The sequence below is a fragment of the Tupaia chinensis genome, unplaced genomic scaffold (assembly GCF_000334495.1).
Source record: "Tupaia chinensis unplaced genomic scaffold, TupChi_1.0 Scaffold144255_1, whole genome shotgun sequence".
NCBI lineage: Eukaryota > Metazoa > Chordata > Mammalia > Scandentia > Tupaiidae > Tupaia > Tupaia belangeri.
In genome coordinates, this window is record NW_006204113.1 from 3557348 (window position 1) to 3572925 (window position 15578).

General features: G+C 43.0%; 1 protein-coding gene across 7 annotated transcripts in view; it reads right to left on the reverse strand.

Annotated features, from left to right (window-relative positions):
• STN1 (STN1 subunit of CST complex) overlaps positions 1 to 15578 on the reverse strand; it is a 58951-nt gene that overhangs the window by 34328 nt on the left and 9045 nt on the right. For 6 of the 7 annotated variants that reach the window (XM_006166402.3, XM_027767408.1, XM_006166400.3 and 3 more), the window contains exons 3-4: positions 12311 to 12406; positions 4036 to 4104 (exon numbers count right to left, since the gene is read on the reverse strand). In XM_006166402.3, the coding sequence (XP_006166464.1) occupies positions 4036 to 4104; positions 12311 to 12406 (165 nt within the window). The remainder of the gene's footprint in view (positions 1 to 4035; positions 4105 to 12310; positions 12407 to 15578) is intronic. The other variant, XM_027767406.1, reaches the window with a different exon arrangement.

Here is a 15578-nt window from a genome sequence, read left to right on the forward strand (position 1 = left end):
AAAGCAAATCCTTTTCCCCACTCTGTTGTTCTTCCATAACTTCTATGGTTTCAATCTTGCCAAACTTTTCAAAGCAGTCTCTTGAATTATATTCTTCTGTATCTCCTTTAATACCACCAACAAAAATTGTCTTCACTGTGAGATGGGCACTGGCTTTACAGAATCCTCTCTGGAAACAGCTCTCTTTGGTTCCACTACAGCCCATCAACTCTGTGTGGCCGCAATTGCTGCATTCACCTCTTCAACACAAGAGGAAGTCACGAAACCAAAGCCCCTGGACTGTTTTGTTTGGGGGTCTCTCATTACCACACAATCTGAGTGTGCCCCATTTCTCAAAATGCTCTCTTAAACTATCATCTGTAGCTTCAAAGCTCAGTTCACCAATGATCAGTTTTCTCAATTGCTCTAGTTTTCTTTGGATCATGACCCTCCTCCCCCAGGCAGCAGCGATAACAGCCGGAGTCGGGCTGGGGGCAACTGGACGGCAATTTTGCCTCCATTTTGAGACTGGATGCACCTCTTCCAAGGTGAGTTCAATATGGGACTGAGAGGAAGAGACCCCCCACTCTGCTTTTCCACATCATCAGCAAGTATGCTCCCAGCTCCTACACCAGCTTCAGTCATTTAGATTCTTTTTTTTTTGGAGAGGTTTTCGCTATAGGACGCGTGCGCTCACCAGACTGACAGAGAGTGACATAGAGACAGAAAGCGAGAAATCACCCCCCAGGGGGGATGGTCACGCTGCAATCCCTTATCCTCTGTTCTCCTCTTGGGATCTTGGGCACGCATGCACACGCACCCGGCGTGAGTTTTAAGCCACCAGGTCCGGGACGCGAACCGCGGTCGACTATGTGGGAGTCCAGTGACATAGCTATTACGCTAACTTCTGGTTCCCAGTTGTTTAGATTCTTAATACCCTAATGAATCCATACTGATTCCATGTGGCTTGTTTTGCTTTCAAATTGCAAGAGAGGCTATATGTCTTTACATATGATGATCTGGCCTGTCTTTCTTTTCTTTTCTTTCTTTCTTTCCTTCTTCTTTTTAATGCCAGAGGTCCTGTGCATGTGAGAGAGAAAGAGAAGGAGAGCTCACCACCCCTTTCCCTGTCCCCTGCCAACAGGGCTTAGTCATGCTACAATCTTTTTCCTCCAATTTTCCAGATCCTGGGAACATATGAACACTCAGTAAAATTTTCTTTTCTTTTTTCTTTTTTTTTGGAGAGGTTTTTGCTATAGGGCACGTGTGCTTGCCAGAAAGACAAGAGACGGAAAATCACCCCCGAGGGGGATGGCCACGCCACAATCCCTTCTCTTTTATTCTCCTCTCAGGGTCGGTCTTGGGCACACACACACATGTACCCGGTATGAGTTTAAGCCACCAGGTCCAGGACTTGAACAGCGGTTGACTACATGGGAGTTGAGTGATGTAGCCATTATTCCATCTGCTGTTCCCTGCTCACTGAATTTTTCAAGCCACTGGGGCTAGGACTCAAACTCTGGTCTTTAACATGGGATCTGGCTTCCTCTGCACAGCACTTAACCATTGAGCTATGGATGAAGTCAGTCCATATTCTTTATTCTTTTATGCATTCATTTTTAAACTTATGTTCATTTCTTCACGATTTCAAGGAAGCTTTATCAGTTATGGTTATTATATGCACTCTCCCATTCTATTTCCTTTCTTCTTTTCTTTTCTTTTTTTTTTTTGAATTAATTTATTTAACTTTATTTATTCAATTTGACCAGAAAGGGATAGAGCGAGAGAATGAAAGAGAAAGCGAGAAAGCAAGCTTCCAGGTCCAGGACTCAAACCACAATTGGCCATGTGGGAATCCAGCATCTTTAACCACCACACCACCTCCTGGTCCCTCTTTCCTTTTTCTTTAAAAGGTTTTTGCCATAGGGCATATATACTTGCTAAAGAGAGACAGAGAGAAGGTGATTTCCATGGAGATGACCATGCTGTAATCCCTTATCCTCCATTTCTCCATCCCACTGGGATGTGGAGCACACATGAACATGGCGTGTTTTGCAGGTCACTGGGACTGGGATTTGAACTGCAATTGGTTATGAGGGATCTGGCTCCCTTAAACATTAGGCTATGGGGCTAGCTTGCATAGGGCTTTTGGAATAAACTGAATCATTCTTTTGGTCTCTTGATCAAATTTTCTTCTCTTTCTCTCTCTCTCTCTTTTTTTTTTTAGTTTGCTGTGGGGTGTTTATAATTCAAGTCCTGGACCAGGCGACTTGAAAAACACACCAGGTGCGTGTGTGTGCATGCCCAAAATCCCAAGAGGAAAAAGGAGAAGAATGGATTGTGGCATGGCCATCTCCATCAGGAGATGATTCCTCACCTTCTCTCTCTCTTTTAGTTTTCTCTAGAGAGATAGAGGGAGATAGAAAGAGGGGAAGTGAAAAACTGCCTCTTTCCCCAAGCGGAAATGACCTCACCACAATCCCTTCTCCATTCTCCTCTTGGGATTTTGGGCACGTATGTACATACACACCTGGCATGTTTTTCAGGGTGCTGGGTCCAGACCTTGAATGTGTAGTCAGCCATGTGGGATCCAGTCTTCTGAACCTCCGTGCCACCTGCTGGCCACCTGCTGGGCCCAAATTGTCTGCTTTTAAACCTAGGACACTTTTGATCATCATGGCTTTGTAGTGTATATGCAGTGACCAACACCTGGGAAACAACTCCATCCGTACTGAGGCTGCTCGGCTTACTGAGTTGCTTTAGAAAATCTCCAAGTATTACTTTTTAAAAGGCTATTCCATCTGGGTCCCTATGCCCAGGTCCTCTTCTATTTAGGCTGAATTTTAAAGGTATTTATAAATTTCATGACCATTATGCAGACATGAAAAGTAGTAATAAATGGTTCCTATAGCACCACTGAAACTGTCAGACTGAAGGCTGGTCTGAGACAGAGAGGGCCAGTTTTCATTTCAGGAGTAGGCCGAACCGCTGAAAGGAGGCTCACGCCGTGTCATGTAATGAATGTAACGAGATGGTTGGAGCCTGGCGGAACTTCATTTTAAGTCGTCTATTCCATCATGAAAGATAAATCCCCTTTAAATTTCTAATATTAAGGGCCAAGCTTTCTTAACTTTGCTCATAAGCTAAGCCCAAATGGTACATTCAATGTGACATTTATGGGAGTTCGTATTATATTCTTATACTTTTAACTGACTGGAACATAATTTTTGACTCTAGCTAAATTTTCATTTTAAAAAATCAGCCTTTATTGGCCACTTTCCAATGGAAAACTTTTAAACTGAGGGCAATTAAATAAAGAAAAGCCATTGAGCGAGTTGAGAACCCTTTAAAAACATTACTTCTTACGGAATCTGATGGGAATCATTTATAGGCTTTCTCCTCGCATTCTCACCCCCTCTTTAAACCTGCAAAGTAATTTCAAATTAGGGCTTCCTGCTACGATGATTCACCTATTCGTCTACTTACTGAAATTTAAAAAATCTCACTCTTGCGAACAACAGATGACATGGAGGTTAAGGTGCTAGATCCCACATAGTTGACACAGTGGTTCAAATCCTGGACCCAGGGGCTTGAAAAACACACCAGAGGGGCTGACAGGTGATGTAGTACTTAAAGCTGCTGGATTCCCACATGGCCAGCCACGGTTCGAGTCCCAGACCTGGTAGCTTGCTTTCTAGCTTTCTCTTTCTCTCTCTGGTTAAATTAATAATAATAATAATAACAAATGGAATTAAATAAATCTTAAAACAAAACAACAACAACAAAAAAACACCGGATACATGTGTGCACGTGTCCAAAATCCTAAGAGGAAAATGGAGGAGTAGAAATTGTGGCATAGTCATCCACCCTAGAAGATGATTTCTCACTTTCTATCGCTCTCTCTGCTTCTCTCCGGAGCAGTGCTTTGAGTTGATCAGTGGAATTCATACCAATGGATACGCGTGAAGATACAGCCCTACAGCCATTCTGATGAGCCACATTGAGGAAAAGCCATTGGTTAGCTTAAAAGTCAAGGAGTACAGCGAGCAGCATTACCTGGTGAAGACTCGGTATGACCCAACTTTTTCCAGCAGATGCAGTTTATAACTCCGGTGCTGTCATCCACTGTAAGGGAAGCATAAAGGGGAGACAAGGGATTTAGGCACGGCTGGGAAATGATCATGTCACCACTGCAATTCGTCACACTGAACGATGACATTTTCTCAGTAGTCAGGAGATGCGAGTCCCGTATTAAAAGTTCTTTCCACCTTTAGAACCAATGAACTGCTCGCCTGCACATGCCAATATGAATACAAGAGTCTGGTGGGATATAGCCAACATTTTAGGCATGATTCTCTAATGATTCTCGGCCACACCCCTCTACTAAAAATGGTGTCCTCAGGAAGTTGAGTGCAATCTCAAAGACTGCTTACATGCAAAGCCAGCCTCTCTCTCCCACACTGACACAGAGAGCATCGTCATGTGATCTGTGGTAGGAGGCACAGGTGCTCAGAGCAGAGCCTTGTCACCATCTCCTGCTAGCTTTCTGACTTACCAGGACAGTGTTCCAAGTTGTTTGGCCTGGGCTTCTCTTTGTGAGAGAGCCTCTGCCCAGTCCTCACCACTGCAGGGGATGTAAATAAAGCCAAGCACATCACACAAGGGGGTAGTTTCATTTTCATCACAGAAAATAATTATATCCTGGCCCTGGAAACAATACTGGTCTGTATTATTTCTATTGCAAAAAAATAAATTACTCATTATACTGGAACTTATAGCTGTAAAGAAGCTAGAGATGTTTGCTATGGGATGACAGGCATTTTCTCTTTGCCTAATTTTTTCTGACAAACTCAATAGACGTTGCCAAGCATGGGGTTAGTGGGCTTCATAATTTCTTTTAAAAAGCAACAACTCAACTGTTATAAAAGCTCACATAATGCAGAGAAGCATAAAAGCTTATTGTTGGCTTGAATATGTATTAAAAGGAAAAGTTGAGAAAAAAAATTTTTTGAGAGGTTTTTGCCATAGGGTGTGTGCGCTCACCAGAAAGAGACAGAAAGCAAGAAATCACCCCCCAGGGGGGATGGCCACGCCACAATCTGTTCTCCTCTATTCTCCTCTCGGGATCTTGGGCACGAATGCACACGTGCCTGGCGTGAGTTTAATCCACCGGGTCCGGGACTCGAACCATGGTTGACCACATGGGAGTCCAGCAACATAGCCATTACGCTAACTACGGGCCCCCCAAAAAATATTTCTTATACTAAAATATATTTTAGATGAGTTCCATTTTATTAAATACAAAATAGGTAAATTTAAGATGATAAGAAGATATAAGCCAAGATTTTTAGTCTTTTAGAGTTGGTGGGGAGGAATTTCTTTAAATAAAACCTGAGATTCAGAACTCGTTTTTTAAAAAAAGACTGATGTGGTTGACAACCTAAAAACTAATACTGGGTAGCAATTTTCCAAATGACAGGGTTCGTGCTCAAGTAAATGAATAAGAAAAAGACTCAAGAAAAAAAAAATGTAAAGAACGTGTAAGCCATGGAAGATATAAAAATGGCCAATAAATTTGTCAACATGCATAATCACTAGTTAATATTAACGAGGAAATTAAATAATTTCTCAACTACTAGACTAACAAATATTAAAAATATGCTATTAAGGAGACCGACAAGTGGCCTGGTGGTTAAAGGTGCTGGCTCCCAAATGGCCAACAATTTTGAGTCCTGAACCTGGTGCTTGCTTTCTCCCTGCCCTTTCTCTCTATCTCTGGTCAAATTAAAAGATAATAATAACAAATGGAATTAAATAAATAAATAAATAATTCTTTTAAAAAATATGGTATTAGTGGGAATATAAATTAGTACCTAGCTTCCAAAAAGCAAGTTTGGAAACATACACTAAATTTTGATACAGGTATATTTCTCTAAGCAATTACATTTTGTTTTTTATCTTTTTATTTATTTTAAAAATAATTATTTAATTTAATTTTATTTATTTATTCATTTGTTTATTTCAATTTGACCTAAGAGGGACAGAGAGAGAGAGAAAAAAAAATGAAAAAGCAAAACTCTAGGGCTTGGGCTGGGACTTGAACTGAGTCGGCCATGTGGGAGTCCAGTGCTTTAGTCACCATGCCACCTGCCAGCCCTAGCAATTACTTCTAATAATTTATTTGAAGGAGAAAAACAAAGTAGTATACACACTATAATAATAGTACACCTTGGGTAGAGCTGTTCATTTCACATTTATAAAACTGAACACTGAAAATAACCTAAGTGTTTGTAAGTATGGAATTGATTACATATATTACAATGATGCAGCACGTGATAATAAAAAGTTATAACGAACGGGCCAGCTCCATATCACAGCAGTTAAATGCTGTACATAGGAAGCCGGATCCCACGCAGCAGACCACAGCTGAAACCCTGGTCCCAACAGCTTGAAAAACACATTGAACACGTGCACGTGTGCCCGGAATCTTGATGGGATACAGAAACAGAAGAAAAGGAATTTGTGACCATGCCCCACTGAGGTCTCTCTCACTCTTTATCTGGCGAGCACATGTATTTTTTTTTTTTTGAGAGATTTTCACTGTAGGGCGCGTGCGCTCGCCAGACAGACAGAGAGAGACGTAGAGACAGAAAGCGAGAAATCACCTCCCAGGGGGGATGGTCACGCCGCAATCCCTTCTCCTCCATTCTCCTCTCGGGATCCTGGGCACGCACACACACGCGCCCGGCGTGAGTTTTAAGCCACCGGGTCCGGGACACGAACCGCGGTCGACTACGTGGGAGTCCAGCGACATAGCCATTACGCTAACTGCTGGTTCCCTTTTTTTTTGTTGTTGTTAAAGAGAGAGACAGCCTCGATGCCGCAATCCTCCAACCTCCATAGATTTTTGCCATAGGGCGGGCGCCACCGCGCCCGCGAGCACATGTACTTTCCAGAAGTTGGAAAAAAACAAGCTATAATGAAGCTCTACATTCACTTCTATGAAATGATAGATGTACGTTGGGCCAGTCAGGTGGTGTGGTGGCTAAGGTGCTGGATCCTATATGGCCCACTATTTGGCTTGAATCCTGGGTCCAGTGGCTTAAAAAACACAGCAGGCATGTGTGTGTGTGTGTGTGTGTGTGTGCTCAAAATTCTGAGAGGAGAATGGAGCAGAAGGGGCTGTGGGGGGTGATTTCTTTCTTTTTTTTTTTTTTTTGGAGAGGCGTTTTGCTATAGGGCGCATGCACTCGCCAGACAGACAGAGACATAGAGACAGAAAGCGAGAAATCACCCCCCAGGGGGGATGCCCACGCCACAATCCCTTCTCCTCCATTCTCCTCTCAGGATCTTGGGCACGCACACACATGCGCCCGGCGTTGAGTTTTAAGCCACCGGGTCCAGGACGCGAACCGCGGTCGACTACATGGGAGTCCAGCGACACAGCCACTACACTAACTGCTGGTCCCTGTAGGGGGTGATTTCTGATTTCTCACTTTCTCTTTCCTTCTCTCTGTCTCTGTCTAGCAAGCACATGCACCCTATAGCAAACTAAAAGCAAAACAAAAAACCCCACATACCTCAATGTAAGATAGAAATCTTATATAATCTTATATTTTCTATAAATCCTATTATAATCCAACTTATGTAAAACATTTAACAGTGTGATTTTAAGACATTAAATGCTGGGCCCTGCAGGTGGTGTGCTGGTTAAGGTGCTGGACTCCCACATGGCTGATGTGGTTTGAGTCCCAGACCTAGCAGTTTACTTTCTCACTTTCTTTCTCTCTCTCTCTCTCTCTCTCTCTCTCTCTCTCTCTCTCTCTCTTCCTTCCTCTTTCTCTGGTGAATGCATGTGCCCTATAGCAAATTAAAAAAATAATAATAACAACACACAATTCTTTTTAAAAAAGAATTATTTATTTTATTTTATTTATTCATTCATATATTTTCATTTGACGAGAGAAAGACAGATACACAGAGAGAAGGAAAGTGAGATAGCAAGTCACCAGGTCCGGGACTCGAACTACGAGAGGCCATATGGGAGTGTCCAGTACTTTAACCACCACGCTGCCTGCTGGTCTTAATAAATAATTCTTAAAAAAAAAAAAAAGACATTAAATGCTAATAGCATTTTTTTGGAGTGTGGAGAAGGAAGCCAGTAGTCAATGACCACACGTATACATTGACTGTAAGCCTAATTTCAGAAAATAATAAGTACGAAGAGAAATATACATAACAAGACCAATACGGCAATCCTATATTTCTTCAAGGAAGAGGTTATGAATATTATGAAGGATATTTGTCCAAATATTGACATTATTTTTGTCTAATTTATAGTGTTTTGCAGGGCCAGCAGGTGGCATGGTGGTTAAGGCACTGGACTCCTACATGGCTGATCATAGTTCGAGTCTCAGACCTGGCAGCGTGCTTTCTCACTTTCCTGCTCTCCCTCTCTCTGGTGAGTGCATATGCCCTATAGAAAATTTAAAAATAGTAATAATATGAAATAATTCTTTAAAAAAAATACAAAGAATGTTCTTTTTTAAAAAAATAAAAAATATATAATGTTTCATATGACTGAATTGTACTTCATTAAATTTTCTAATTTTGAGTTTAATTTAATAACAGGTGTTATTTTAAGAAACAAAACAATTAATAAGGACATTCTGAATTTAAAAATGTACAACACCAGGACCAGCAGATGAAGTAATGGTTATATTGCTGGCTTCCCAAGAAGTCGATTGTGGTTTGAGTCCTGGACCTGGAGGCTTAAAACCCATTACTGTGCATATGTGTGTGTGAGTAATACACTGTGGCCAACCCCTGGGGAAGGGGTTTCTTGTTTTCTGTCTCTCTGTCTCTCCGGTGAGCGCACACACCCTATAGCAAGAATCTCTCTAAAAAAAAAATGTACACCTCTAAGCACAATACTACTCTGCCCAGCTGAAAATCTTGATTCATAAGGAAAAGTTTAAAAAAAAAAATTAGCACATGAATGTTTGTTCTAGAAAATGTGAATGTTTGTTCTAGAAAAAGAAATTAGCACATGAATGTTTGTTCTAGAAAATGTGTTCTAATTCTGGGACCAGCAGATAGCTTAATGGTTACATTGCTGAACTTCCATGTAGCTGACCATGGTTTGTGCCCCAGGCCCAGTGGCTTAAAAACTCACACCAGGCGCGTGTGTGTTTATGTCCAAGAACCCAAGAAGAGAATGAAGGAGAAGGAATTAAGGTGTGACCATCCCCACCGGAGGGTGATTTCTCACTTTCTGTCTCTCTGTCTCCGGGGGTACAGTTACCCTATAGCAAAAAACTCTCTCAAAAAAAAAAAAAAAAAGAAGAAAGAAAGAAAGAAGAAAAGAGAAAATGTGAGGAAATTCTACTCTTCTGAAAATTTTCCCGGGAGTGCATGTACCTGCAGAGGGACAGAAGCAGAGGGAAAGGAAAAAGCACCCACTATGGGAAATGCTTTTCTGCAATCCCTTCTCTTTCATCTCTCCCTCCTTTTGAGATCTTGGGCACACACACATACATCCAGAGTGTTTTTCAAGTCACTGGGTCTAGGACTTGAACTGTGCAGTCAGTTGTGTGCAATCCAACCACCTCAACCACCAGACCAGAGGCTGGCCCATAGAGGTGATTCTAGTCTCCACCTTAGCCCCCAAGATTCTAGCTCTGAGCTTGAGTTGCCGCCCCGTGCTCCCGGCCCTCCAGGTATTGCCACCAAACCGTTAGACTTCCCTGGTCTGTAACCTTTCCCGGCAGACCTATGCCGCGGTGCCGAGGTCTGACTGCTCCTGTAGAGCGCCATGACGCTCTACATACAGCTGGGCAGCACCACCGGGCCACTGGTCTTTTGTTTCACAATGGGATAAGTCGGGGTGAGCAGGAAACACCCAGCACAGCCTCTCATGAGTCAAGGGGAGCAGGACCCAAGACGGCAGAGAGTGGCTGGCTGGCAGGTGGCCCAAGAGCCCAGCTGGGCCTGAGAACAGCAGGGAGAGAGGCAGCTCCCACCTGAACAGGCCACGTGAGAACCACAGTCACGGAAGCGTTTCTACTCTCGATGACTTCAACTTCAGATGCGTTTCATCTTCCCACAGCCCACAGAGCTGTCATGCTCTCACGGCATCCGCCCACTCAGAGGGAAAGGTTCTCTGGCAAGACTCAAATGTATCATCTTAATCTTTTCATAATGGGAAAAGGGGTTAAGTGCAGCCCCTTCAGGTCACAGATTTTACATCTGGCCTGGCCGTAGGGCCACGACTGAAGTCCACAAATAATCTCATTTATTTGATCTGCAAAACAGAAAACTAAAAACAAGCAGCAGATGATGTGGGGGGGAGGCCGTCTAAGAGGGAAGGAGGGGAAAAGCAAACTGAGTTACGTGAGGACTGTGGAGCACACTGGAGTCAGTCAGTCAGACCCTCCACCGTGGACCTCCATAGCGTGACCTTAAGCTACAGGGCCTTTGTTTTCTTATCTATGAAGTGAAAATATTATCAATCCTTTCTGTTTTGAAAGAGTAGAGGAAGATAACATGAAGTTATGCATGAAAAGGATTTTGTAAACTGAAAGACACTGTTACTTCATCACTGGTCTTCAGAGAGGAAGTGTACCTTATCATCCCTCAGACAATGCGTTTGCTCGACCGTGCAGGAATTTAGTCGTGTTTGTTAAGTTGTCTAGAGAAAAACAGAATCGGTATCTTTGGTACAATAAAGCAGAGAAGGCATTCAGTAAAAAGCACACTTGACAAGATGATCTACTTCAGAGTTAAAAAAAAAAAAAAACAAGCAGGGAAAAAGAAGGCATGAGAGACCTCATTTATCTGGTCTCTCTTATTTATCTGTTATTTTATAAGACAATGACCCTTGGGAAAATGCATAGGTACTGAATAAATGCGATGATCTTGTATCCTATAAACGACCAATCATGAAGGGACTGCTGAGGAAATCCTCTTGGTTACAAAGTTCACTGGCCTTCTGTCTTTCTCCAAATAGAGCAAGAAGATAAATTCAAAGCAACATCACCAAAAAGTGACAATATCAATTACAGCACAGCTTTGGAATTCAAGTTAAGTGTCCCACAAAACATTCAATGTGGCCTCTGTACTGCAGAAAACTTTGGAGTAGCACAGGGGAACATATTAAAGTGCTTACACTGAACTCCCTGAAAAAAGTAAAGCCCTTTATACTAAAAATCACATTCTAGCGGGATCAGAGGTGGCATGGGGGTTAAGATGCTGGACACTCCCACATGCTGACCAAGGTTCGAGTCCCAGACCTGGTGGCTTGCATTGTCACTTCCCGCCACCACCCTCTCTGTGTGTCTCTGTCAAATTAAAAATAAATGAATGAATAAAATTAAATAGTTTTTTTTAAAAAAGAAAAAAAATCACATTCTAGCAACTCTCTGGTGTCCAAAATATGGAAACCTTTATCCCTTTGAGCACCAAGAGCTTGTTACATCCATCCATCCATCTATCTATCTATCTATCTACTTATTTATTTTAATTTGACCAGAGAGAGAGAGCGAAAGTGAGAAAGCAAGCAGTCAGATCAGGGACTCGAACTGTGGTCAGCCATGAGGGAGTCCAGCGCCCTTAACTACCGTTCCGCCTTAACCTCCCGTCCCCCCTGCCGGTCCCCAGGCTTGTTTTTTAAAAAAATATTATTGACGGGCTAGCAGATGGCATAAGTGGTTACACTGCTGGACTCCCATGGAGCCAACTGCGGTTCGAGTCCCAGACCTGGCAGCTTAAAACTCACACTGGGCACATGTGCATGTGTGCCCAAGCTCTTGAGAGAAGGGATTGCTTGCAGTATGGCCATCCCCCTTGGGGGGGTGATTTCTTGCTTTCTGTATCTCTGGTGAGTATACGTACCCTATAGCAATAATCTCGCTCTAAAAAAAAATCTATTATTGATAAAAATATTTTAAAATGATCTTCCACAAGTCCAAGTCTTCTCAGAGTCTACTTGAAAGGTACCCATATACACGCGTACCATCCTCTGCTAGGTGTGACTGTGCTCTCGGGTGTCAGGCAGCCGTCCCGTCCATCAGTGATTCCAGACCACTGCATTTCATTCCACCTCCTTCCCCAGCCGCCGCCACCACACATTAGTCATCCGTACCCTTCCTACCTGTTGCCTCGTGTGTACTAAGTTCCACATCTGGGCCTTTAAGGGGCTTCCAATAGGGGAAACCCTCGGACTTTGCGAGGGTCTCCAGCTGCTCTGAAAGCCTGGGGCTGCTTCAAATTCCACTTTCAGCTAAGTGGGGGCCTTTAGCATAAAAGCCATTTCAGACACAACTGTTCTTACCTCCATAACTGTAGAAAGCATCTCTTTCTCTCGTGCCAATGACCGTTCCCAAGATATCTACCTGTTTTATTGGATGCCCGTTGTACAAAAATATACCTAAGATAAAAAACAATAACAGTAAAGCAAACTCTATAAAATGTATCATTACATGTTCTGCTTCACTACATGCTAACTCTGTTGTTTAATGGGGGGGGGGGCAAACATCAGTGGCATTCTCTCTACTGAAATACAGACTTAAAAGTCAGCCCTTGACACATGGTAGGCCCCAGGCAAGTCAAATATCTTTTCTTCAACCGTCAAAGTAGAAAGCTTGGCTTTCTAGAAGCTTGTCACTGGGACCAGTCTTGTGACATGGTGGTTAAGGTGGCTGAATCCCACATGGCCAACAGTGCAGTTCAAGTCCCAGACCCAGCATCTTGAAAAACATGTCAGAGGAAGCCTGCAGGTAGTATGGTGGTTAAGGTGCTGGACTCCCACATAGCTAACCACAGTTCAAATCCTGGATCTGGCGGCTTGCTATCTCACTCTGTCTGTCTCTGGTGAAAATATGTGCCCTACAGCAATTTAAAAAATAATATTAAGTAAAATGAAGAAAAAAGATAAACACATCAAGAGCATGTGGATGTATGCCTAAAATCCCAAGAGGAGAATGGAGGAGAAGGGATGGCAATGTGGTCATTCTCCCCGGAGGGTGCTTTCTCTATCTCCCTCTCTCTCCTTCTGTCTCTCTCCCTCTCTGTCTCTCTCTGGTGAGCACACACTCCCTACAGCAAACAAACAAAGAAAAAGCTTGTACTAGCGCAGAAAAGAGAAAACCAATGTTCCCCAACTAGATTTGGTTCATTTGCTTTCCATTTGTGAAAATGACAAGGACCTCTGTGTAAAATGCTCCCATTTTATGTGTCTGAAAACAGTCATTTTCAGATGGGACCAAACACAGTATTATATTTTGAGCGACTGAAAAAAGGAGAGAGGGGGAAGCCAAGAGAAAGGTGTCTCTTTCCTGTTTTTTTTTTTTTTTTAAGTAAATGCTTGTCTAAGAAACCAATGATCATTTCTATGAACTGGCGATGGCATTAAAAAAAAAACAAAGATGGTCAGTAGGTTACAAAACGCTACCTTTTGGAGCCAGCAGATCACAACTCGAAACTTCTCTTTTTAAAATTGTCAAAAGATAGAGTACCGATGTCATCAGGGGGGAAACCTACAGGGATCCTGCCCACAGACACCCACACCTTTTCTGACTGGAGGACAGGACACAGACAGCCTGAGGGAAGCAGTAAGCCCCTGATTCTCACTAGTGGGCCCAGGGCTTCTGGACCTCAATCTCTTTCCCTGAGCTCCCTGTTTCAGCTTTCACCACTTAAACTGTGTTCCTATCACCTGCAATCAAAAAGTCCTAACATCCTCTCCAGCCTCTTCTCCCCCAGCAATTGCTGAATTCTTTACTTTCAGGAAAAGGTTCTAAGTTTTGTTGTTTGCTTTGTTTTTAATTACCAGAGGGCACAGCATACTTGAAGAGAGGAAGCAAGCCCTCCTTTTTTGGAGAGGTTTTTGCTATAGGGCGCATGCGCTCGCCAGAAAAATAGAGAGAGAGAGAGAGAGAGAGAGAGACAGACAGACAGACAGAAAGCAAGAAATCACACCCAGGGGGGATGGACACGCCACAATCTCTTCTCCTCCATTCTCCTCTCGGGATCTTGGGCACTCACGCACATGTGCTGGGCCTGAGTTTAAGCCACTGGGTCTGGGAGTCGAACAGCAATCAGCTACATGGGAGTCCAGCAACATAGCCATCACGCTAACTGCTGGTCCCAGCAAGCCCTCCTAATGGGGCTTTGTCATGCCACAATCTCCATTTCCCCATCCCATCAGGATATGGGGCATGCAGGTAAGGTTCTCAAGCCTCCTCCCAGCTGGGACTCTAACCAAAGTAGGCCGTGTAGGATCTGGCCTTCTACACACAGCACTTTACCATTGTACTCTGGGGCTGGCCTAAGGTTAAAAACTTTTACATGCTGATCTTCTTTTTAAATAAATATAAGAACTGCCAATAAAGAAGCAGTGATCACTATAGACATCTGGCCACCTCTTTTCCTCACCACCAAGAACTTCTGCTCCCCACATCCATGGGGTACCTGCTGTCTGAACCTCGACATCCCGCAAGACCCTCAGACTGGACTTTACTGGCTTTCATTTCCCTTGCAGATAAAGGTACTGGGGATGAGCTACTCAGGGCAGAGCTCTAAATCTGGACAAGGAGCCTCTGAGCTTCAGTCTGCCCAAGAGACCAGGACGATAAGATGTGGTTGGAAGATATAGAAGCTGGTGAACATAGCCAAAAGCAGGACCCTGTCCCTGCACAGAGGCATGCTTCTTCTTCTTCTTTTTTAAAAAGAATTATTTATTTAATTAATTCCATTTGTTATTATTATTTTCAAATTTGACCAGAGAGAGAGAGGGAAAGGGAAAGTGAGAAAGCAAGCTGCCAGGTCGGGACTTGAACTGTGGTTGGCCTTGTGGGAATCCAGTGCTTTTTACCAACCACACCGCTTGCTGGTCCCCACAGAGGCATACTCTAAAGATGACTTGGCGGATTGGAGACCATCCTCAGGGCAACCTCGGGAGCTATAGGGTGAAATGGCAGAGCTGTACGAGAGAATTAGCCCATGCAGGATCACTTAGACTGAGTGGGGACAAGGTGGCTCCACAACACATACAATGGTAAGTCTCTGAAGATGGAAATGACCTGGATTACAGGTGCTCTGCCTGGGTTAAAGTTTACGGAAAAGTATTGAGACTGGTCTCATGACACCAGCCACAAAGTCCTCCAGTCACCTGTGATGGGGCTGGTCATCTGACGGTACAAATACTCTATCTGGCAACACTAATATAAACCTGAAGGTGGGCTGGTGGACGGCGTGGTGGTTAAAGGAGCTGGATTCCCACATGGTTCAAGTCCTGGACCTGGTGGCTTGCTTTCTCCCTCTCCCTTTTTCTCTCTCTGTCTCTCCCTGATCAAATTTAAAAAAAGAAAAAAATGGAATTAAATAAATAAACATGTGTGTGTATATACATACATATATACACACACATGTGTAAATATATATTTATATGCATATATTTATATATATGTGTATATATAAATATATGTGTGTATATGTATGTATATATATAAATATATGTGTGTGCATATATATATATGTGTGTATATATATAAATATATGTGTGTGTGTATATGTGTGTGTGTGTATATATAAATATAAAT